Below are 24,894 nucleotides of genomic sequence, written 5' to 3' on the forward strand. Positions count from 1 at the left end.
TTGTGTTATATATTACCTGTTTTGTATTCATCATTCCTCTAACATGGCTAGCATATTAGCTTTCATTTGGCAGGCAGAGCTTGTCTGAAAGCATGTGCTTCTGAAACTTATACAAGCACTCATATCAGGAGGAGGGTTCCTAGTATAAGCTCTGATAAGTAATATTTTTCAGCATCTTATTAGATGCTCCTATACACATCTAATAATTTGATGGGGAATTCTCTTGGGCAGTTCCCATCCACTTCCACAGGCATTATTCCCCTGCCCTTTCCAAAAGTGTTTATACCACTGTTGCCATTGTTGCATAAATGAAAAGAAGAAAGGTGTACAATTAAATGCCATACACATTTAACTGGGAGTAAATGCCTATGAATGCAACAGGACTCACTTCAAAGTAGACACATTTGATTCCATTATTTGAAATGGATGTCTGGTACACTTGGGCTGCTGCCACACTACAGAATTAATGCATTTGACACTGCTTTAACTGTCATGACTCCATTCTATAAAATCCTGGGACTTGTATTTTGTTGTGGCACCAGAGCACTCTGACAGAGAAGGCTAAATTGGTCAGAAAACTACAAATCCCAGAATTCCACAGTACTGAGCCATGGCTGTTAAAGCAGTGTCAAACTGTATTAATTCTGTAGCATAGTTGCAGCCTTATTTATGAAATGTAAAACTAGTTAGAGGTGAAAAGACCCATTAAATAATCAAGTTCATCTCTTGGCAAATATACCATATGATGTCCAAACAGTTAGTGAACCTGATTCAAAACAGATGTTATATATAATTGCAACCAAATGGCATAGAAGATACAGAGAAGTGTTAACATGCATCCAAAGGATAACGAGCTACACATTGTAAAATGTTTTAAAATCCATTAATGAAATGACACTGCAAAGAATGAAAACGCGTCACATTCAACCGTCTCTTAAGCAATATCTTATGAACAGGCCTGCTGTTAAACATGTGGGCCATTTTCACTGTCATTTTCTTCCATCAATCTGGGGAAGATTAATGCCAATAAATATGTTGAAACTTTAGCTCATTGCAGCACTCAAAGCTAACTCCCATGAGATTTATATTGAAATAGGCTTAAAAGAACCACCCAGTCCCAAGATAAAAGACTAAGCACTAGAATAATAATAATACTGGCACTGTAAGCCAAATATGTAATGATAATGACACAGTGTAACTGTATATTTCACATAACTGAAAACTCTGCTTACTGAGAAAGCTGCATAAATATTACTTTCCCTGACAGTTGGAATCAATTTCTTAAAATGACATTATAAAAGCCCATGATCAAATTAAAAAGCCTCAGTGTTTAAAGTTAAGTTATTAATGGGTACCATAAGGGCATGTTTTTGCAAAGGCTGAGAATATTTTAATTAAATGTATATATAGGAAGTTGAAAATGTTAGAAAATGATAGGATTCAAAAACAGTAGAAGGAGAAACGTGTAAATACCAAAGTCCCACATTCTGAGTTTGCATCTAAGCAGTAGAAATAATGTTGTTTGGCACCACTTCAACTGACATGGCACCCTCCTACAGAATCCTGGGATTTGTAGTTTTGCAAGCAAAAGGCACTCTTTGGCAAAGAAGACTAAAGACCTTATAAAACTACAAATCCCAGGATTCCATAGGATGGAGCTACAGCACTTAAATTGCTGTCAAAATGCATTATTTCTACAGAGATGCACCCCAAGTTAAATTTTCCTGGATGTAATTTTATTTTCTTCTTCAATTAATACTTGATTTTACCTTTGCAAAAAACAAAAACAAACTAATTTGTTTTCTTTGTTTTCTAGTCAGAAGAAAAAAGCACTTACTTGAAGACTAGGGAAAATATTACTATACAGTTACTGTATATACTTGTATATACTCGTGTAGAAGTCGCCTTCATGTATTATTCGAGGGAAAGTTTCAGGGTCAAAATCATGGATTTTGATATGACCTGTGGAAGGTTATAACAAAAGGGAAAGGAGAAAATACCACTTCCATCCCACCTTCCCCTTCTCTAGACCTCTCCTGACCACCTAACACCAATTCCCAGGTTCTGGTTTTAACATCGGATTGAGAAGGGAAGCAAGTGGAGTTACAAGGGGTGTTTCTTTGATGGGAAAAGAAGGCTTGCAAATTGGATTAGGAAGGGAAGGAAGTGGAGTTAAATGAGTTGCTTCCATGGGAAGTGAAGCCTTGCAGATCAGACTGGGAAAAGAAGAAAATGATGTTAAATAAGGTGTTTCTTCCATGGGAAGAGAAGCCTTGGAAATCAGACTGGGGAGGGAAGGAAGTGGTGTTAATGAGGTATTTCTTCCAGGGAAGAGAAACCTTGCAAATCCAACTGGGAACCTCTTTCACACATACAGAAAAATGTGCATTGGGGCACCAAGAGTGGGGCATCAGGTTTGCTTGTTTCAGAACCTGTCTAAGTAGTATTAATGTTTTGACCCATATATAAGTTGACCCAGGAACCAATGATACTGCAAGACACAGCCTTCAGAACATCATAAGGAATTACGAGGCTCTAGGTAGGAAGCTGAAAGAAATGGATGCACAAGCTGTCATCTTGTCTCTTCTGCCAGTTGAAGGGCTTGGTCCAGGAAGGGAGAGGAAAATAGCAGATGTAAACAACTGGCTTCACAGATGGTGCAGCCAAGAACAATTTGGATTCCTTGATTATGGTCTGCGCTTCCATGAAGAGGGACTTCTGGCAAGGGATGGGTTGCATCTCACACCAGTTGGAAGAAACGTTATCAACAGTCTCAAGAAGTTGATCAGGAGGGCTTTAAACTGAGTTCCATGGGGGAGGGAGACAATATTATGGAAGGCGAAAGGGTTGGAGAAAATAGTCAAACTGACATAGAGGAAACAAAACAAATAGTGCAAGGACCCAACAGTGAAAGGCAAAAAAACTTGCACAGGCAGCAAGTAAAGAGGACCCATGGTTTGCACTAATGCACAGAGCATGGGAAAATAAGCAAGATGAACTCGAACTCTGAGTACAACAAAGCAAATATGATATAATAGGCATCACTGAAACCTGGTGGGATGAGTGTCATAAGTGGAATGTAGAAATTGAGGGGTATAACCATTTTAAGAGAAATAAGCCAAACAGGAAAGAAGGAGGAATAGCACTATATGTCAGAGATATTTACACCAGTGAAGAGCTTCAGGACATCAATACTGGCAGCCAGGTGGAGAGCATCTGGATAAAAATTAAAGGGGAAGGAAACTACAAGGATGTTATTGTGGGAGTCTACTACAGACCCTCAAGTCAGGTGGAGGAATTTGATGACGTCTTTCTAGAACAGATGACCACACACTCAGAAACAAGAGATGTAGTAGTGATGGGTGACTTCAACTATCCTGATATTTGCTGGAATTCAAACTCAGCCAAATCCTCAAGGTCTAGCAAATTCCTCACTTGCCTCAAGGACAATTTCATTGTCCAAAAGATGGAAGAGGCAACAATGGGGTCAGCTATTTTAGATATGATCCTAAACAAAAAGGATGACTTGGTTAATGGAGTGCAAGTGGTGGGATCATTAGGTGGAAGTGACCATGTTCTCCTGGAGTTTGTTATGCAGTGGAAAGTAGAAGCCAGGCATAGTCAGACACACATTCTAGTTTTTAGGAGAGCTGATTTAGAGGAATATTAAAAGAGAAAGGAGTTCAGGATGGATGGGAATTTCTCAAAAAGGAGATACTGAAGGCACAATTTAAAACAGTTCCAGTGAGGAAGAAAAATGGGAGATGTCTCAAGAAACCAGGATAGATTACTAAGGAACTTTCAAATGAGCTAACTTTTAAATGGAACATGTATAAGAAGTGGAAAAATGGGGAAATCACCAAAGAGGAATTCAAACAAATAGCTAGCATGTGTAGAAGTAAAGTCAGAAAAGCTAAAGCACAGAATGAACTCGGGCTTGCTAGCTAGAGAAGTTAAGAACAATAAAAAGGGCTTTTTTTTATATGTCTGCAGCAAAAGGAAGAAAAAGGAAATGATAGGGCCAATGCATGGAGAAGATGACAAAATGCGAACAGAAGACAAAGAAAAGGCAGAATTACTCAACACCTTCTTTGCCTCAGTCTTCTCAGAAATGGAAAAGGTTGCTCAACCTGAGGATAATGGAGCAGAGGACAGACTAGGGGAATTTCAACACAGAATAAGTAAAGAGATAGTACAGGAATACCTTGGTAATCTAAATGAATATAAGTCTCCAGGACCAGATGAACTACATCCAAAAGTATTAAAAGAACTGGCAAATGTAATATCGGAGCCACTGGCAATAATCTTTGAAAACTCCTGGAGAACAGGAGAAGTCCCAGCAGACTGGAGGAGGGAAACGTTGTCCCCATCTTCAAAAAGGGAAAAATGAGAATCCCAACAATTTTCGTCCAGTTAGTCTGACATCAATACCAGGAAATATTCTAGAGCAGAGAGCCTGTGAACATTTAGAAGGCAATTCCATAATCACAAAGAGTCCACATGGGTTTCAGAGAAACAAGTAATGCCAGACAAATCTAATCTCTTTCTTTGATAAAATTACCAGCTTGGTAGATGAAGGGAATGCTGTGGATATAGTATATCTTGATTTCAGTAAGGCCTTTGACAAGGTTTCCCATGACATTCTTGCAAACAAGCTTGTAAAATGTGGGCTAGACAAGGTAATTGTTACATGGATCTGTAATTGGTTGACTGGCCAACTCCAAAGGGTGCTCAACAATGGCTCCTTTTCATCCTGGAAAGAAGTGACCAGTGGGGTCCTACAGGGCTCTGTCCTGGGCCCAGTGCGATTCAACGTCTTTTTCAGTTACTTGGATGGCAGAATTGGGGGCATACTTATCAAATTTGCAGATGACACCAAATTAGGAGGAATCACTAATGCCCCAGAGGACAGGATCAAGATTCAAAACAACCTGAAAAGACTAGAAAGCTGGGCCAAAGCTAACAAAATGAAATTCAACATGGAGAAATGTAAGGTACTGCACTTAGGGCGGAAAAATGAAATGCACAGATATAGGATGGGGGACAACTGGCTGAATGAAACTACATGTGAAAGGGATCTAGGAGTCCAAGTAGACCACAAGTTGAACATGAGTCAACAGTGTGATGCGACACCTAAAAAAGCCAATGCAATTTTAGGCTGTATCAATAAAAGTATAGTGTCTAGATCAAGAGAAGTAATAGTGCCACTGTATTCTGCTTTGGTCAGACCCCACCTGGAATATTGTGTCTAGTTCTGGGTACCACAATTCAAAAAGGATGTTGAGAAACTGGAGCGTGTCCAAAGGAGGGCGACTAAAATGGTGAAGGGTGTGGAAACCATGTCCTATGAGGAATGACTTAGAGAGCTGGGGATGTTTAGCCTGGAGAAGAGAAAGTTAAGAGGTGATATGATAGCCCTGTTTAAGTATTTGAAAGGATGTCTTATTGAGGAGGGAGCAAGCTTGTTTTCTGCTGCTCCAGAGAACAGGACCTGGAAAATAGATGCAAGCTACAGGAAAAGAGATTCCACCTCAACATTAGGAGGAACTTCCTGACAGTAAGGGCTGTTCGACAGTGGAACACACTCCCTCTGAGTGTGGTGGAGTCTCCTTCCCTGGAGGTCTTTAAACAGAGGCTGGATGGCCTTCTGTCAGGGATGCTTTGATGGAGAGTTCCTGCAGGGGATTGGATTGGATGGCCCTTGTGGTCTCTTCCAACTCTACAATTCTATGATTCTATAATTGTCAACTCTCATCCAGGCAGATTTTTTAAAAACTTGTACTGAGTATCTTAATTTAAGGTATTTTCTGATCCCAAGCCCAGTGTGTTGTGGGCTACAAAAATGCCCCAGAGCCACAGGAATGTTTGTGGGTGTAGAATCAAGGCTATTCCACAACATCCAAACATCCCATTGTAAATAAGAACCGTTCCTCCAAATGTTCACATGAAATGGAACACATCCATGTGACCTTGAGCTAGCTGCTATTCTCTGTCTAGTGTACTTTATAAAATTTTTGTGAAGATAAAGTGCAGGAAGAAGGTGAGAGAGCCATGCATATCACTGTGAGCTTGAGGAAGAGTGGAACATAAATATAACAAACAGAAAAGGCTTGGCATCCTGTTCATAGTATAGGAAAGCATAAGTCCATCTTCCACCCATGTATGTCTTTTTGGGGTAAATGCAGAGGTTGATATTCTCTTCCACATAATGCAATAACCAAGGCCATCCTCCCAATTAACCATCGCACGATGAGAGCCCGCTACACACACAAAGCCATTCCACTGGTGGTGGAGAACAGAAGAGATTGGAGACATGGCTGGCTAGGGCAAGCTGTAGCAGAGTTTTACCTGATGAACTCTTAAACTATGTTGGGCAATGTATGATATTTACCAGCAGATCCTCAGTATGCTACTGCCTATGAGGCTCTCTGTATTAATGCTGTCCTTTTATAGCCAAACATTGATGAATTAGCATCATATTGCAAAGAATGGAAAAACAAACTGATGCTGAACTGGCTATCCTCAGACCCTCAACAAAGCAGAAAGTTACTGAATGAAGTATGGGAATTGTATGAATAATTGTCAGTATGTTTGCAACACCAGATTACAGAATGGTCAAAAACTGGTATATGGGCAGTAAACCAAGATTATAAACTGCACTATAGATTGGTTGTGAATGAAGGAAAATTTCATCCAGGGTTTTTTTTTTACAGCTTTGGGGAATATAAAATACTGTAGTTGCTTTTTTGTTTTGTTTTTGTTTTAGAGGCTGTTTTCATTCCAGGTGTGTCAAAAGCTCACAAGAGAGTCAAAAGTTCATCCCATATATTTAACAGCTAAGTGGAAAAGGAACACAAATTGTTCAAATGTTCTACCCAGGAATTTAACAACTAAAAAAAGATAATGAGGATTGGAGGGAGAAAGCAAAGTCCCTTTCCTTGTGAGTGTCTACATAATCTCTGTTCAAAGGATTGAGAAACACATCATAAGTGAGTGGTAAGGAAGTCTAGGTCTGGATCAGGGTAGGGGACGACAGAAAAGGTAACCTTCTCATTGTGGGCATGCTGGGATTGTATGAGGGGGAGAAATCAGCCCCTTTGAGATCCATTGATGAATGTTTGGGTTTGCGTGGGGGGGGGGGGGACAGAGCGTAAAAACCCACTGGACCCTGGCCTAAAAGTGAAATGCACTTAAGAAAAAAAAATCAACTGGAAACTTCTGCATGCAAAGCATGATTTTTACTGTTGAGCTGTTGAGTCCCAACAGCTTCCTGCTCTTTCTTATATATCCTTTTATATTCAGTATTTAAAGTGAATATAATCTGTTTTGTTTGTTTTTTTACAAAAAGTTAACTGACATTCAGGGAAACCTAAAAATATGTGTTAGGTATCTTACATGTGGTTTTCATAAGCGCATATACAAAAGTATTTTTCCCACCAAAAGGATTTATCTAATGTTATTAGAAAATCAGTTTACATCAGGAATTTAATCCATTCTCATCTCTGTTTACCATGCAATATCAGTCAATTATATTGTTGTTTTTTGATACAGGAAGTACACACTGAAATAGTCCTTCGAGTTCTATCATTGGGGTGTCTGGAAACCAAATGTTCCCCAAACCGAGCAGTGTCTGCATGTTTTTTCACATTAATTTTATGAAAGAGATAACAGACATGCACTCTTTATCTAAAACCTTCACTATTCAATTTAGCCTTTCTTGACCCATAACCACATCTATGATGCGCTGGCATGAAATGAACAATTTCTGTTTGTATTTAACCATCTCTAATTATGTAAGAGTTCTAGAAATATTGGCATATTCCTCAGCAGTTTAAAAACTATGCAGGGCTTAATTCAGCTATGCCAAGACAAATGGTCATAACTGGAATCAAGTTGACCTCTAAGTTACAGAAATACAACTTGATGTCTGCACCACCGAAAACAAAGGAAATGAAAGAGAACCAGATAAAAAAAGAGAGATGGCTTCAAATGAAAACCAGCCAAACTAGACAGTGTATGGGAGATCTGCATATAATTTCTTTATTTGTTTTCCTTTAATGTAGGCAGAGGGCTAATGAATTTGATCAGAGAAGCTAACGTGTATAAGTTTTTTCCGTAGAAATTTTTCCTGATCTAAGTTCTACTAATCCTTGAAACACTGCTTTTGTGTTTGGGTCAAGGATCCCATTACAGTGAGTCCTTTTCTTACATGGGGGATCCATTCCACCCCCCACCCACCCCCACCCCCCATGTAAAAGAAAAAACATGTAAGCTCGTGCCCCATTGGGAGTAATGGGACTCATGCCCGCAATGGCTGTGCACCCCATTACTTCTTCTGGGGCGCGTGAGGCTTTTTTCCGGCACGGCTTCCAGAATATGACACGCCTGCGTATGACATGGGCACACTGTACAATCCAACAATTTTGGGATTCTAATGTCAAACAAGCTTTCCCAAGATGCATTTTCTCAGGAAATTTTATTTCTGTTCTGTACAGAGGCCAACAGATACATTTCTGATAGCTCACACCAACAAGATCACACAATCCCTCACCCCCAGCCCCTTTCACACCAACAAGATCACACAATCCCTCACCCCCAGCCCCTTCAACTTTCCAGAACAAACGTGGCACTAGATGTGACCATGTTAACCAAAACTAAAGTCAAGCTGGTTTCAAACCTTGGTCCTAAAATAGGAGTGTGATCTCACAGTGTATTCCAGAACCACATTTAATAGACTGGGAGTGCTGGGCATGTAGTGGGAACTAACACAGCCCATTTCTCCTTGTCTTTCTTCTAAGGAGCACTGAGGCAGGTTAAAAAAGACTCTGGAAATCTAATTTTCTTGCATTTCTCATAATGCTGGGCTAACATGTGATGCAGCTACTAACACCAGACTTTCAGAAAAATCTGTTACTATGCTAGCACTACTGTAATACGGACAGGAGCTATTCTAATTTTCGTTTTCTATATATAAAAAAAGTTGTTATACTTTACTTGGTGTTTTGATATTTCAAATGTCTTGTGCTTCAAACAGGTCTGTTTTAGGAGTGATACTACACTATACTGTAAGAGGGTGGCACTGTTCCAGAATGTAAACAATCTGTGTTTAAGAATTTGGGGTATATTATCTACTTGGCAATGAACTCTGTTTAAAAAACAAGGTATATTATTTCTTAGCAATCAGACTTCAGCATATGAAACTAATTTTATCCACATTTGAGTTTGGGAGGATACTACCCAGATTCCTAAGACAGATACCTTATAGATGATAAGGCACACAGTTAACTGTCAGGTCACACACCCTCCAATATCTGTTTTTGAATTCTGACTTTCTACTAGGGATCTGTTAGGAGAATTCAGCTATAGGGCTTTTCAGAATGTTGTGATTATGTCATCGTACTAATAGAAAAAAAATCTTCATTTAATTATCATTATAATAAAAACAAATATAGTAAAGAAGAATAGGTGTTTTCTTAATTTATTCCCTGAATGTTTTGTCTGAATTAGTGAAAGTTTCTCTACATCTGGGGTGAACAATTTGGATCTCTCTAAATACTGTTAGACCACAACTCCCATCTCAGTGTGTCTTTGGACTGCAGCTCGCATCACTTTTATCTGGTCTAGCCAATAGTGAAAGGTGCTTCACTACTGGCTAGGCCAGATAAAAGTGATGAGAGCTGCAGTCCAAAGACACTCTGAGAGTCAGTACTTATTCACCACTCCTCTGTGTTATACACACACTGCTCTCTGTTTAGATGTAGTTCCACCAAAAAAGAAAGAAAGAAAAAATAACATTGAAAAATAAAATCTCTGTAGATTGTAACAGTGTAACTGAAAATAAGGTAAGGTGAACTCAAAAATTTAAACTTCACAGAGGCTGTTTTTGCCACCAGGATGACAGTTAGATTTTTTTCGAACTTCTGTCCATCACTGAAAGCTCACAAAATGTTACAGTAACATCAGCAGCTGTAAAAACAGTGTTTTGCCAAAGGAGAAATGTCTTAGCATCCCATCTGTTCAGGCTGGGGAAAACATACTTGGCTTTTTGAGCCATGAATTACAGAAGGCAAAAGATTGACTTCCCCCTGTATCATTTTGGTTAGGTTGCCCCCTTGTGGGAATCTCTATGAAACACAGGGGGTAAATTAACTTTAACATATATACAGTTGTTGCTGTTGTTACGTGACTTCAAGTTGCTTCCAACTTACGTCTACCCTGGGATTTTCTTGGCAAGATTTGTTCGGGGGGGGGGTTGCCTTTGCCTCCCTGTGAGGCTGAGAGAATGTAACTTGCCCAAAGTAGCCCAGTGGGTTTCCATGGCTAAGTGGGGATTCGAATCCTGCTCACCAAAGTAGTAGTCCAATGTTCAAACAGCTACACCACAAACAGTACAGGATTCTCAGTAATCCAGCAAAACTATAGAATTTTCTTTCCCCTTTGGTCTGTTTCAGAGATTATCAGCACAAGGAATCCAACTGCTAGAATCCAAGCTCCAGCAGGATCTACTAATGCCTGCTTTGGCTTCCTTGGCACTGATATGTACTTTGGCCCTCTTGCTAATTTTTCTTTGGGTTGGATTTACCCAATGAAAGGAGCTCAGTCTGACTACCCCTAATTTAAAGTTTCCTATGACCTTTCACAATAACCAGTTCAGTGAGAGGCACTTAAAATTCGCAGCCAGCCTTCAGTGTCTCATAAAATTGTAAACTCAAGAATTCCATAGGTGAGAATCATTCCAATTAAAATGGAATCATAATTGTGAAGTGTGAAAGAGCCCTGGGTTAGAGAAAAGAAGTGCTTCTGTCCAAAAGCTTCCTGTGAGATTCTTTCCTGCATCATTTGCTATTCACTGTCTACAAAGCATGAGATGAAGAGCAAATCTGCCAACCTGTTCTTGCCTTTCTCCTCCCATTCTGAATAAACTGGAGCAACTGAGCTGGGATATTGAAACCCTATCCTCCAAAAATTTGCAAAGGTATAACAAAGGGGGTGGGTGGACAAAACGGGGTCACTGCCCATGAAATAAGTTTTTACTCCCCAATGAATTTCCTTGAGTCCCCAAATTTCTAGCACAGCAGAGTGAGACATCAAAAACAGTTCATACTTACACCTCTTACATTTCCTGTTTGCTTTCCAATACAGTATTAACTTTGCCTGCCTCTTTTCTTTAGATGCCTGAACTCTATTTTTAAATGCTCAATTGAGGTTGTAAATCCAATAACATCAAAAATCCACAAAACAGTGATACCTGGCCCAATAAAGGTATCACTGTCAGGTGTGTTTTGATGTTATTAGATTTGCTATATGGCCAACATGGCTCCCCCTGGATGTTTCCTGAGGTTGCTAGTTACTGTAACATATTAGAAATTAGGGGACAGAAGTAAAATCTCACAGAATTCTTACATGAGGAAGCAATGCTCATCATAGCTACATCACTGGAGAGCCCATGATCAAATGTCCTATTATCCATGTTCAAGCATTCATGAAGGTCTAGGTTATCTCTGATAGCCTAAATACCCTAAAGATACCAGATCCTGTCTGATCTTGGAAACTAAGCAGGGTCAACTTTGGAGACCACCAACAAATACCAGGTACTCTAGGCTATATTTCAGAAGAAAAAACTAGCAAAACCACCTTTGAGTATTCTTTGCTTATGAAAACCCTATGGAATTCATAGGGTCAAGGTGACAGGTGACTTGAAGCCATATGCACACACACGTTACATCCAGGTACTTGTGATGCTGAGGATGGGGTTTATGTGCACACACATGTTCCTATCCCCAGCTTTAGCCCTATATTGTAAGGGAAGGAGAAGGGAGGTGAAAAGGGCAGCATGAGAAGTGGCAAATGAACTTGAAACTTGTTAATGATCCAATTGTGTAGAAAGGAGAAACAGCTAAAAGAAGAACAGAAAAAATAAACAAACAATGACTTGAATTCACTGAGTGAACATATGTTCTTGAAAAATACTAAAAATGAACTAATTCAGGATCTTGTTAAGCAGCAAACACAAAAGGATTGGGTGAAGCATTTAATAATTAATACAGTATATTATTCACCAGAGTCTGAAGTTGCCTCATTTCCCAGGGGCAGCTGATAGTTGTGACTCCTTTTCTTCGAAGAAGGCATTGCAAGGAGATTTCCAACGGTCCTTCAACTCCCAAAAGTAACACCTTTTTTCCATCTAGAGTGGTACATGCTAGATGGCAGAAGACAGCAATTCCTCTAATTAGCTATATTACTAACAGACTGCACTAAATACAATGAACAGCAAAAATCACAGACGTTAGCATGAAAACTTTAGTTTCCCTACCTATTTCACCATACATCTATTTCTCATATGAAAAAAATTACAATTTTTAAAAAATCAAAATAGGCCAGCATTATATTCCATAGATATTTCAAATGAGCAAGACCACCATGTAGTAAGACAAGGAGACATTTGATCAACTCTGACAGTTTAACAGACAGAGGCAAGTTTTTGTCTATTTATATAAGGAAAGGCAATCTTGGCTTGAGTAGCAGAGGCATTAATGACATCTTGCTAAATTAAATCAGATACATATTTTTACTGACATATGTTGCTAATTTATCCAGTTATAATTAGATCCACAGACTCAAATACATCTGAGAGTACTTTCATTAGATACCTTGCCTTAACAGTGGAATCCTACATATTCTTTCTCAGGAGTAAATCCCTCTGAACTAGTGGGATTTAAACCCAAATTAGTGTGTATAGGATTCCATCTTAAGACATATTTTAATTCAGAAAAAAAAAAAAAACATAAGATTGTTCTGGAATTCAAGCTTATCTTTAAAATCCCATAATTCTTGACTGTGAAAATATAATATTGTCCTTTGCCATTTGCAAGCAAAGGGCATTCAGGATCTCAAATGATCTTTCCTCAGTCCTGCACCACACTAATGTAACCAAGTCTAAGTACCTACTGAGGTCTCCACTCCTCCGTAATGACAATCTGTATAACAAAGCTTATATCATTTATATAACAAAGCAGATAGCACAGGCTATCAGACGAAGAGGACTGGGATATTTTTTTTAAATGCTCTTGGAACTATTACTATAGGTTTTCCCATTGGCTATAATTGCTTCTTCCTTACCTGGATGCCAACCATGAAAGCCTTCAACTGAACATTTTGGATTTCAAAAGAAACATAGTACTTTTGATTCATAAAATTCACTACTGTAAGAGCCAAAGGTAGGTTTAGAAAGACTTCCTTATCATATATTTCCAAGTATAGCTTTACAGAGGAGTAGTTGTAGAAGAGAGATCATTAGCTGATTCAGGCAATGGAAGCAGCTTAGTACAGTGGGACCTTGTTATCTGCTGGGGTTTGGTTCCAGGATCCCCCATGGATAATAAAATCTGTGGATGCTCAAGTCCTATTAAATATAATGGCAAAGCAAAATAGTGTCCCTTAAATTAAATGGAAAACCAAGGTTTGCTATTTGGACTTTATACTTGTTTTGAATATTTTCAAGCCGTGGATGCTTGAATCCATGGATAAAAAAACTGTGGATGAGACAGTAAATAATAAGCAACTGTGTTGTACCTTGTTTTTCCAGAATCTTGATCACAGCACTGGCAGTGGGGGGAACCACACAATGTTGCATCTCTCCATGGACTAACCTTGCCAAGTTAAAATCTGTTACTCTGGAATTTAAAAAAAAAATGAGTAAGAGATAAAAAAAAGAGATATCAGGAAATTAGTCTAAGAATATAAAAGTCTAATATTCAGGTTTTAAAAATCTAATCTTGATGTAGCACCATAACTCACCAATTCACTTTAAGTCCTTTCTTTGTGATGTTGAATCTATCCTTACTGTTCATACCAGGAATGAAGAATGCATAGCATCTAGACATTTCACCGCTGACTATGCTGATTAGGATTGATGGAAGTTGCAGTCCAATAACTTCAAGAGCCCTGGCCTATGTTGATAAATGCATCAGAATGTTTATGCTTTACTTTTTTCTGGGAGGTGGCACAGTGATTTGAGCACTAGACTATTATTCTGAAGACCAGGGTACAGATCTCTGCTCATTTGCAGAAACTCACTGGGTGACCTTGGGCAAGTGACACACTCTCAGCCTAAGTCTAGAAAACCTTATGATAGATTCATTTTAGGGTTGAATGACCTGAAGGCACGCAACAACAACAAAGGGTGAGCCATGCTACTGTGTTGCAACAAAAACAGCAAGTCTAGTGGAACCTCAAAGACTAACAAACATTTATGCCAAATAAAATTTATTAATCTTTAATGTGGCACTAAATTGTTTCCATTCTATTTTGGAACATGATACATAAGCTTCATACTACCCTCTTTCACTGTTGTTGGAACCATAATGGCATCTCTGAAAGAGCCAGGTATCACTTACAGAATGTTAAAAATTGGTTTCTATATTGGCAAAGTATTTCCGGAGAAGGAATAATATTTCCTGTATAGTTGATTCTGTCATCTTTTGTGCAGATATATTATACAAAGTTATCAACAGAATTGGAAATTCACAACCACAGGTCTAGTCACCCTTATATTTCAAAGAATTCCAAAAACCAAAACATTTTTATGGGTGGCTGAGATAGTGACACTTTCACTTTCTGATACTGTAGTTCAGTGTAAACAAACTTTGTTTTATGCACAAAAATTATTTAAAATATTGTATAAAATTATCTTCAGGCTATATAGATAAGGTGTACATGAAATGTAAATAAATTTTGTATTTAGACTTGGGTCCTATCTCCAAGATATCTCATTATGTACGTATATGCAAATATGGGTATTCCAAAATCCAATCAATCAATCAATTCAAAAGTCAAAGCATCTCTGATCCTTTGGTTTCAGATAAGGGAGACTCAACCTATATAAGAAAGGACTGGAATCTAGGAAGCAAACTTGGAAAAAAGGGGTTTGAACAGGTTACTTATGCCTGATATGCCTGACATAACAAAAGCATTTTTGCAGTACCTACTTCTTCTGATGCATTTGTATTTATTTACTGTATTTAATTGAAACCTCTACAATTAGTTTTGTACTATTTGAAACTTACCCATTTACATCTTTCTCTGGCTTTATGGCATTCATTATATTGCTTGTGTATGACTTGTTGGCAAGGTGAAGGAGAAGGCCATGGATTTTGGGGTTCTCATTCAGCTTTATGATTTCTTCTATGACCTAGAAAATGATTCAAAGTCAGCATTTTAAAACAGCCTTCAGTATTTAATAATAATAATAATAATTATTATTATTTATACCCCACTTTTCAGCCAAAAGGCTATCAGAGCAGCTTACAAATTGTTAATTAGATAGACATTTTCCTGCCCTTTGAGCACAATAAAAAAATGAAAGATTAGAGGTAGAACATATGAGAAGTTTGCTTGTCATGGGACAAGACTTGTTCTTCTTTTATCTGCACATGGTGAACAATACAGCAGGAGTAAACCGTTATTATCATATAACCTGTATAGATACATCTATAGGCATGTTCAGACTTGTACAGTCTGTTTAGGGATATTTATGCAGAGAGTCTAAGGGAAGGACATGGCAGTGACCACACTTCAAAAGTATTATCAAGAAAATGTTATGTGTTGAGTAAAAAGGAGATAAAGCTAAACAAACACATAATTGTGGCACGGAAGAATGCAAGCAGTGGTCCCAAACATGGTTTCACAATCATAACAGAGGAAAGTTATTTATAACAATTATTGGTTTTCATTGTTTACATGGAATTTTTCTGCATTTGAATTCATATGTTCAGGAACAAATTTGCTGACTGATAGGAAGCCCATTGGGGTGGGAAGAGAGTGCCACCTGGAGGCAGCTCCAGGAAAGAGAATTATTATGTCTGATGGGAGCCAAGCTGGGACGGCCCATAATCAGAATAGATGGTGGGGGTCATCATCCCAGCTCTGTGATATTAGTCACCCCATCCCTCCTTGCTCCATGAACCACAGGCATGTTTTTCCCAACTGGCTGTGCCATTGTGGGAGTTGTAGAAACATTTCCTAGTCTTAGACACAAGTGTAGCCATTAAGAAAACTAATTCTACTTTTCTATTGTAAACTGAAACAAAGGCATACAGGCAGCCTTCCACATCTTTGTGGTTTGGGGCACAGGACCCCCATAAAATTGGGGAAAAGCATCAGCATCTTTGCCCCTCCCCCTAAAAAAAACTTAACTCAGGTCCAAAACACACTGCATAAATAATCCAATTTGAGTCCAGTTGCACTCATGTACTGCAGGCAAGCTTTCCCTGGACAACTGAGTGGCCGCTGTGCGAGCAAAATGCTGGATCAGATAGGCCTTTGATCTGATCCAATATACTGTATTTTCCGGCGTATAAGACGACTGGGCATATAAGACGACCCCCAACTTTTCCAGTTAAAATACAGAGTTTGGGATATACTCACCGTATAAGACTTCCCCTCTTCCAACGCACACCAAATAATTTTTTTTAAAAAAAATCAGATTTGATTTCAATATGGTAATATGGTAATTTTAACTCAAATGCTTATGACATGCAGGTACTTAGCAGGAAGTATACCTTGTATACCTTGTTGTATACAAAGCCTGCTTGGATTGGTCAGCTCTCCCTGCCTGCCCAGCCCTCCTTGTTTCCAAGACAATCAGAGCGGTAGCTGCTTTCATACTATTGTCGCATATGGTGGGGATGCGGCCACGGCCGTTTTTGAGCTTCCCCCACCATATGCAGCGACCACAGATTCTCCAGTATGGCTCAGAAGTTTCAGCACCTGCCCATTAAGATGACACCTGGTGTATAAGACGACCCCCAACTTCTGAGATGATACTCCTGGGTTAAAAAGTAGTCTTATACGCTAGAAAATACAGTAACTGTTCTTATGTTCAGTACAATCCTATACATGTTTCTTCAGAAATAAGTTTCACTGATGCTGCCTCTGCTACGCTGAAATAGTCCAATTTGACACCACGTTAACTGCCGTGGCTCAATTCGATGGAATTCTGGAAACTGTAATTTGTTGTGGACCAGAGCTCTCTGACAGAGAAGGCTAAATATCTCATAAAAATGCAGTTCCCAGAATTCCATAGCATTGAGCCATGACAATTAAAGTGGTGTCTAATGGGAGTATGTCAGCAATGCAGATGGAGTTTACTAAATGGCTATGGGATTGCATTTAGGACTATTTTTAGAATATTCCTGAGGGAAAGGCATTTAAAAATCTCATTCAGAGAACTATTGGGCCTCAAGAAACTACAAACCCAAGGATTGCATGGGATGCAGCCAGGGCAATTAAAGTGGAATCACTGTATAGTGTTAAAGAGAGAGTACTGTGTTAGTATCATTAAAATATCCAAGTAACTAAATAAATAAATACTAATGAGAAAATCTCAGATTAACATCTTTTTTATCTGGCTCTATTTATATTCCTTTTTGATATTTTATATTCCTATCTATGTGTAATAATTTATGACAGCAATTTAGCTGCACAATAAAGCCATTCTTATTAATAATATGCTGGTAATGTCCCTGCAGTGCAATGTAGAACACTCTACTGAAATGCAGATTTTTAACAGGCAAAGCATCTCACCAAACAGCATTGTAATGACTGGGCCCTCCAGTCATTTGGGGACTTTTCCTGAACTACAAAGGGTTAATCTAGGAGGAGGTACATGCTAATGAGAGCTGACATCACATGCTAATGAGCTGTGACATCATAGCTGATGTAAGGTCTAACTGACCAATCAGAGAGCAGGACCGCAAGATTCAAGAACATTCTATGGGAAATCTTTAAAAGGCCCTTTGCGGCCATGTGGTTCTTTGTCTCTCCCTCCCTCCTCTTGGGGGAACCAGATGTTTCTTTGTTCTCTGGGTCTGTGAGGAACAGGATCAGGAATGCAGATGGAGTTGGCAAGGAGCCAGCTCTCTGCATCCAAGAACTCAACAAAGACTGCAAATCCCATCACTGTTTGAGTAGTTAGGAAAGATGTTAGTGCGTCTAGGCTTTTATTATGTTTATCCAGTAGCTTGCCTGAAATGAACTCTTTGTAACTATGCTTCTATACCTGCAAGGAAAGAAGGCTTTGCATGAGTGATGTCCTCTTATCCTAATCTATTTCTTTAAAATAAATATCTTTCTTTAAAAGTATCTGCTGTCTCTCTCTGCTCCTATACATGCGTCTTAAGCTCGGTTTACTGGTTGCTGTAAGCTAGCAAGGAAGGAATCTAGAGATCCCTAGCAAGTCTCATTGTGTGCCTGGGGGAAACGTAGGTTGTTTGGAAAATTCACTGAGTGGTGGCAGCGAGATAGGACCTCAAGGGGTTTCATTCTGCTCAGCAGGGAGTGAGAATGGAGACCTAGGAGGGCCTAGAAGGGAAGTGTTAAAGGGACTCCCTGGGAGTAATAGCCACGCACAGGGCTAATTGCCCCAAGGATCACCACAAGCATACAGCGCAAAACAGAATGTGCCTCCAGTTTCATGAGATGATGTAGGAAACTGCAACATATAATATGCTGTGGAGTTGACATGAAATCACATGACTATTATTTTTAAATTTGAATTCCCTGGTTATTTTTACAAAGTTAAATGATATTCATTACAGTCCACAGTCCCAGTTACTTTAGTTACATGTTCAGCTGCTTCAGTGGGACTAAAGATGTAATGTGCACATAGTTATTCAGGGAGACTTACATCTGAGGGCCCATTCAGACTACCTTTTACCCCGGATCAGAAATCGATCCTTGCACGTGAAGTTCATATTGGGCCCAATTCTGTCACAATCCATTTCGAGGCATGCACAAGCAAATGCCCTCTAGCATGGGTCATCCAGATTCAGGGCAAAATCCGTCTTTTTTTTTAAAAACCCGGGTTCCGCGAAATATGAACTTGCCCCCGATCATGATCGGGTCAAGTTCAGGGGAGGGATTTAGGTCAGAGGGTGGGCAAAGGGCAGAGCATTCCCTCCCCTCATTGGTGAAGTAGGAGGAGGAGGAGGACGGAGCCTCGTGATTGAAAAAAAGGGTTATGAGAGGAGGCAAAAAAGGGTAATCAGGGTGAGAGGAGGCTCAAGGGTGACAAGAGGCAAAAAAAAGGCAATCGGAGTGACAGTGGTTTTTGATTCAGGAAGGGTCAGAAGGAAGAAGGAGGAGGAGGAGGAGGATTGCCAAGGGAAATTGGGCTGCGGAGCCAAGCTGGAGGAGGGATGTAGGGAAATCAGGCCGAGGAAATATTTTTTTATTTTTGACATCTATGCGCATGATTTTTTGGGTGACATAGAATGTGTGTGTGCTTGCTTGTGCTGCTTTCATTTCTTCTTGTTCCTGGAAGCATTTATTATTACTATTATTATTATTATTATTATTATTTGTGTTATATGCGGTTGTTACTATCAGAATGCCTGCGCTGCATTTCCCTTTTATTTCCAAATGATTCCATGGGTCTACTTTAGTTGGAACTGTCAGGTCACTCTCTCTTAGCCTCAGTGGAAGGCAATGGCAAACCTCCTCTGAAGAGAATGTAAGCAGGAGGAAAAGGGTCAGTTCAGGTCAGGTCAGAGGCAGGGCATGAACGGAGCTCGCATCAGGCACCCCCTTTTTTATTTTTTAAAATTATTTTTGACAAAAAATGTGCATTTTTTTGCTTGAGGTAGATATATAGACAGATAGAACGTGGCTAGCTGCTTGTTCAATTTCCCTTTCATTTCCTCGCTTCCAGCAAAGGGGAAATGCTGCAAAGAGTACTTTGCAAAAAACCTTTTTTTTCCTTTGCGAATGAATGCTACAATTCAAATGTTACAATGTTTCAATTTGGCAAATTGGCAAATTGATACATGCTTTTGCTACTGTCGCTAATGAATTCAGGGGTAGCCTAAAGAATGCATGGCATTGCATCCTTTTCTGGCATTCCAAGGTGATAAATTTTTTATTATTATTATTATTATTATTATTATTATTATTATTATTATTGCATGTGTATGAGGCATTTGGGGTGGTAAGGAGGGGGATACAGGATGCAGAGGTGGCATCAGCTTGCATTTTGGGGTTGAAAATGGGGCCAAGGGCAGATCATAACCTGCACTGACCCAAATGCCCACAACACACACACACACACACACAGAGGAGGTTTTTAAATTTGACAAGTGGTGCCTGGTCCTTTAAAAAAAAGGAGGGGGGGAAGCACACTGCCAATGCCCCAATGAGTGCTGCAAATGTCACCTATGACCATTGCTTGATTGACAGCAGGCACCTTCATGTTAAACCCGATTTCCCCAAGAGGGCATTCAGGTTAAAATGCCCCTGATTTGTAGTGGGCACTAGCTTACGGAGAGATTCGAGAGCCCCCCCTCCACCCGAATCTGCCCAGTTCCTTCCAGGTAAAAAGTGCCAGTGAGAATGGGACCTGAATAAACAGCTCAGAATGGACAGTGTAGTTGCAATCTTAAGTGCATTTATCCACAAGCAGGATCACAATCCTAAAACAGAAACCTCTGTAAAGGATGAAGAATAGGAAAAACCTCTTCTGCTGGCTGAATTGGCCTTTTGCTGGTATAACCCCCTTTTGTTGGTCGATCAAGCAATACAACTGCTCTGCTAGTTGAGACCAGCTGGCAGAAGAGCCAAAGATGGGAGTGAAGAAAGGGCAGAGGGATGGAGATGACACGTTATATCAGATGCAAACCTTCTGCAGTTCAGGGGCACAGCAACTATTTTGGCAAAAAGTAAGTCCAGGGGCCAACATTCCTAAATACAAGGACGTAGCCGGGGGGGGGGGGGGTTTGGGGGGTCGGAACCCCCCTATCAGATCAGCCCTGGGGGCGTTCAAGCTCCTTCCTCCCCCCCTCCTCCCTCCATTAAAACCACGGAGCTCCGAGAGGGAAAGGGGAAAGACAAAGCAAGCTCTTTCCCTTTCGTTTCCAAGGAGTTTGGCTTCCACTCCTCCTCCTCCCCTTGTGCTTTTGCCAAAATAAAAGTCTCTTCCAGGGAGGGAGGAAGAGTGGGAGGGTGTGTGAATCAAGGCACTTTAAACTCCTCCGTCCCCTCCATCAAAGCAGGAGCAGGACTAGAGGGAAAATCGCTGGGAGCAGGGAGGCTGAGAGAGAGAGAGGGAGGGAGGGAGGAAGAGTGGGAGGGTGTGTGAATCAAGGGGGCACTTTAAAAGAGGATGGCTCTGGCAGGGGCTCTGTTTGGATCTGTGAAGAGATGACGGCAGTCCGTTTCTTTGAAATGCCTACCCTGCCTGAGTTCATTGCGCCCTGTTGTGATTGGACAGAGCACCAGTCAGTGTGAGGAAAGAAAGCACCAATGAAAAGGCGGCGCTTGGCAAAGGCCACCCTTTCCTTCAGCAATAGCCACTCACTGCAACTGAGTAGTTTATCATACTAGAACTGTTTATAGAGTGATTGCCATGGCAACGGCTGTGGGATTATGGGTGTTGTAGTTCAGTGACCTCCCCCCATCTCTCTATCTCTGGCTGAGCTTTCCAAATGCCCTTCACCAAACTGCAAAGCCCAGAATTCTATAGCAGGGGGAATCTACACTGTTGATATAATACCCTTTGACACCACTTAAGTGTTGTTGCTCAATTCTGTGGAATCCGGGATTTGTATTTTTACAAGCATTTTTTTCCTTTCTAAAAGAGTACTGGTGCCTCACAAAACTACAAATCCAGGGGTTTGGGTTTTTTTTTAGTAGCCCTGGAAGTTAAAAGTGGTGTCAAACTGCATTATTACTACAGTGAGAAGCTCACAGTGTTGCCACGCTAAAGTTAAACAGAATATAGTTCCATTACAGTGCATTGTGACTGGCTTGTTTTTGTTGTTGTGTTGTTGTGTGCTCAAGCCTCCAACTTATGGCAACCCTAAAATGGACCTATCCTGGGGTTTTCTTGGCAAGATTTGTTCAGAAGAGCTGTGCCATTGCCTCCTCTGAAGCTGAGAGAGTGTGACTTACCCCCAAGGTCACATACTGGGTTTCATGGCTGAGCTGGAAATCAAACCCTGGTCTCCAGACTTCAGAGTCATAGTCCAACACTCAGACCACTACAACAAATTTTACCTGTGGATCTTACATGACAAATTCCAAAACCCTACTTTTTCAGTAACTTTATTAAGCCAACCTGCAGCAATAATCTAATTTGATACTCCTTCAGACTGCCCTGGCTCAGTGCTAGGGAATTCTGGGAACTTGTATGGTACAAACACACACACTACAGCCAGGAATTCCACGAGAGGACAACATCTTTCCCCTCTCATCCCTTGGCCTGTTGACTGTCTGGTTTATGTTTTTAATGAATCCAGTGCATTATTGCGACCTGCCATGTTTGTTGCATAACCACATCGTATGTTTTTCTGAGTGATGTGATATTAAAAAGTTTAACAGTTTTTATATTGAGTGTTGAAGATGGATGTGTTTTTGATCAGAAAGAAAATAAGTTCTGACACGCAAACTATAAGAGATTAAATGTATCACAACTTCATTATAGGAAAGAAGTGAAGTTATCAAATTGGCATATAGAATAAAATTATTGTAGTGGAAGAATTATATTTTAATCTTTGAAGTCTTTATTACTGTACTCACAATTACAAGAAATTGTAAATCTATGTGTAATAAATTCTGGTTTGTCAACTGGTCAATGAGAGGCTAAGTTAGTTTTCGTTTTATATACGTCCGTCCTGCCTTATGTGGCGGGATCCATTCCGGATCCGCCACGTAAGGCGATTCCGCCTATGCTCGAGCCCCATTGGAAACAATGGGGTCAGGCGCGGCGGTGCAGGAGCGCGCGGGGCGCAACAGGTTGCACACCCATTCAATGATGGACGCGCCGCCCCTCCGCCCCACGCGTGCCCCACGGCTTGAGCACATATGCTCAAGGCTGCGTATGGTGCGCCCGAGTATGGCGCGGGCGCGCTGTATAATAATAACTTTGACATAAGCATTACATTGTTCAGGGACATAGCTGGACCCCCCTCCATATAAAAATGAATGATGTGTGCGGCTGCCCTGCCACACCCAACCCCATTATAATGGTGGCACTTAGTGTGGACCCCCCCTTCCTAAAATCCTGGCTACGTCCCTGCTAAATATATGATCACATTCCTAATTGGGAAGGGTTTAGATCCAGTACAGCTCCTGCTGGTCTTGCTCAGGGTGTTGTTTGTGTTGTGTGCCTTCAAGTGTTTCTGACTCTTGATGACCCTAAAGTGAATATAGGGTTTTTATTGGCAAGATTTGTTCAGAGAGGGTTTGCCATGTCTCCCCGGAGGCTGGGAGCTTGAATTATATTGGCCAGTTTGCCTCCAAACTTGTAATCCAAATCACAAATTAAAGCAAACCTTGCTGAATTCTACACACTTATTTTCTGAGCAGGCCTATGTGTTTTTGGATCATAGCTTTAGACCAGGGGTCGGCAACCTCCGGCCCGAGGGCCGGATGCGGCCTGCGGAGGCCTGGCGACCAGCCCCGGCTGCGTTGCCGCCCCCCCACGCGCCGCGGCCGCCCGTCACGCTTTTCACCCGCTCTGGGCGCCGCCATTTTGGGCGGCAAAATGGCGGCGCCCATAGCGGCCTATGGAGCGCCATTTTGCCGCCCAAAATGGGGCGGCCAGAGCAGCGAAAAGCCGCGATGGGCGGCTGTGGCGGCGGGCCTCTAGGAGGCCCACTGCTGTCTCGGGGCCCCCAGGAGGGCTCCCAGGGCGGCAGGGGGCCCCTGGGGGGACCCTTGCCATCTCTGGGGCCTCCAGGAGGGCTCCCAGGGCGGCAGGGGGCCCTGGGGGGCCTTGCCGTCTCTGGGGCCCTCCAGGAGGGCTCCCGGGCGGCAGGGGGCCTCTGGGGGGCCCTTTGCCGTCTCCGGGGCCCTCCAGGAGGGCTCCCAGGGCGGCAGGGGGCCTCTGGGGGGCCTGCTGCGGGGTCTGGGGCCCTCCAGGAGGGCTCCCAGGGCGGCAGGGGGCCTCTGGGGGGCCCTTTGCCGTCTGGGGCCCTCCAGGAGGGCTCCCAGGGCAGCAGGGGGCCTCTGGGGGGCCCTTTGCCGTCTCTGGGCCCCTCCAGGAGGGCTCCGAGGGGCGCAGGGGGCCTCTGGGGGGCCCGGTGCCGTCTCGGGGCCCTCCAGGAGGGCTCCAGGGCGGCAGGGGACCTCTGGGAGGCCCGGTGCTGTCGCTGGTGCCCTCCAGAGGGCCCTCCAGTGCTGGCGGCCTCCCAGCTTTTTTGCCAGTCTCTGACAGGGCTGGGCCCCGTCAGGGGCCAGCAAAGATGGGGATGCCTGGCCCCGGAGGGTGGAACTCCACCCCCAGCATGCGGCCCCGCCCCTGAGGGTAGAAGCTCCACCCCAGCATGCGGCCCCGCCCCTGGAGGGTGGAAGCTCCACCCCCGGCACACGGCCCCCCCAGAGGGTGGAAGCTCCACCCCTGGCACGTACCCCACCCTGGAGGGTTGAAGCTCCACCCCCGGCTTTGGCCCCCCAGTCGCCTGAGGGACAACAACCCGGCCCCCGGCTCAAAAAGGTTGCCTACCCCTGCTGAATAAGAATTGAGCATGTTTAAGCCAACAGAACATCACATTGGATTAGATCACAGTGGTTAATAAATGACACAGATGAAGAATGCATCAGTCCAACAACAAATAAAAGTGAAAAACTCAAGTCATAAAAAGTTTACCTCCATTTCAGTACAGTCATGTGGAAGACGAATATGAACAATATTCAAACCAATCTGCAAGAAAAAGAAATATATGATTGTTACAACTCATCATCTTCAGCTGGGGGGGGATCAAGGAGGAACTGAATCATGTTTTTATATTCTCACCTCTTCAGCAATGTTATGACTGTTTCTTGCCCCAAATAATCATCGCCACCTTGAGGGGCATGAAAGGAGAGAGGGAAAACATAATCACAGGGTAAGCAAAAACTTCA

General features: G+C 41.7%; 1 protein-coding gene across 4 annotated transcripts in view; it reads right to left on the minus strand.

Moving 5' to 3' along the window:
- MTHFD1L (methylenetetrahydrofolate dehydrogenase (NADP+ dependent) 1 like) overlaps positions 1-24,894 on the minus strand; it is a 199,051-nt gene that overhangs the window by 162,664 nt on the left and 11,493 nt on the right. For 2 of the 4 annotated variants that reach the window (XM_042444915.1, XM_042445168.1), the window contains 3 exons: positions 15,066-15,190; positions 13,573-13,673; positions 12,060-12,199 (listed from right to left, as the gene is read on the minus strand). In XM_042444915.1, the coding sequence (XP_042300849.1) occupies positions 12,060-12,199; positions 13,573-13,673; positions 15,066-15,190 (366 nt within the window). Of the gene's footprint in view, positions 1-12,059; positions 12,200-13,572; positions 13,674-15,065; positions 15,191-24,640; positions 24,695-24,787; positions 24,841-24,894 lie in introns of those variants that run through there. The other 2 variants (XM_042445087.1, XM_042444996.1) reach the window with 2 other exon arrangements.

The sequence above is a fragment of the Sceloporus undulatus genome, chromosome 1 (genome assembly GCF_019175285.1).
Source record: "Sceloporus undulatus isolate JIND9_A2432 ecotype Alabama chromosome 1, SceUnd_v1.1, whole genome shotgun sequence".
Classification (NCBI taxonomy): domain Eukaryota; kingdom Metazoa; phylum Chordata; class Lepidosauria; order Squamata; family Phrynosomatidae; genus Sceloporus; species Sceloporus undulatus.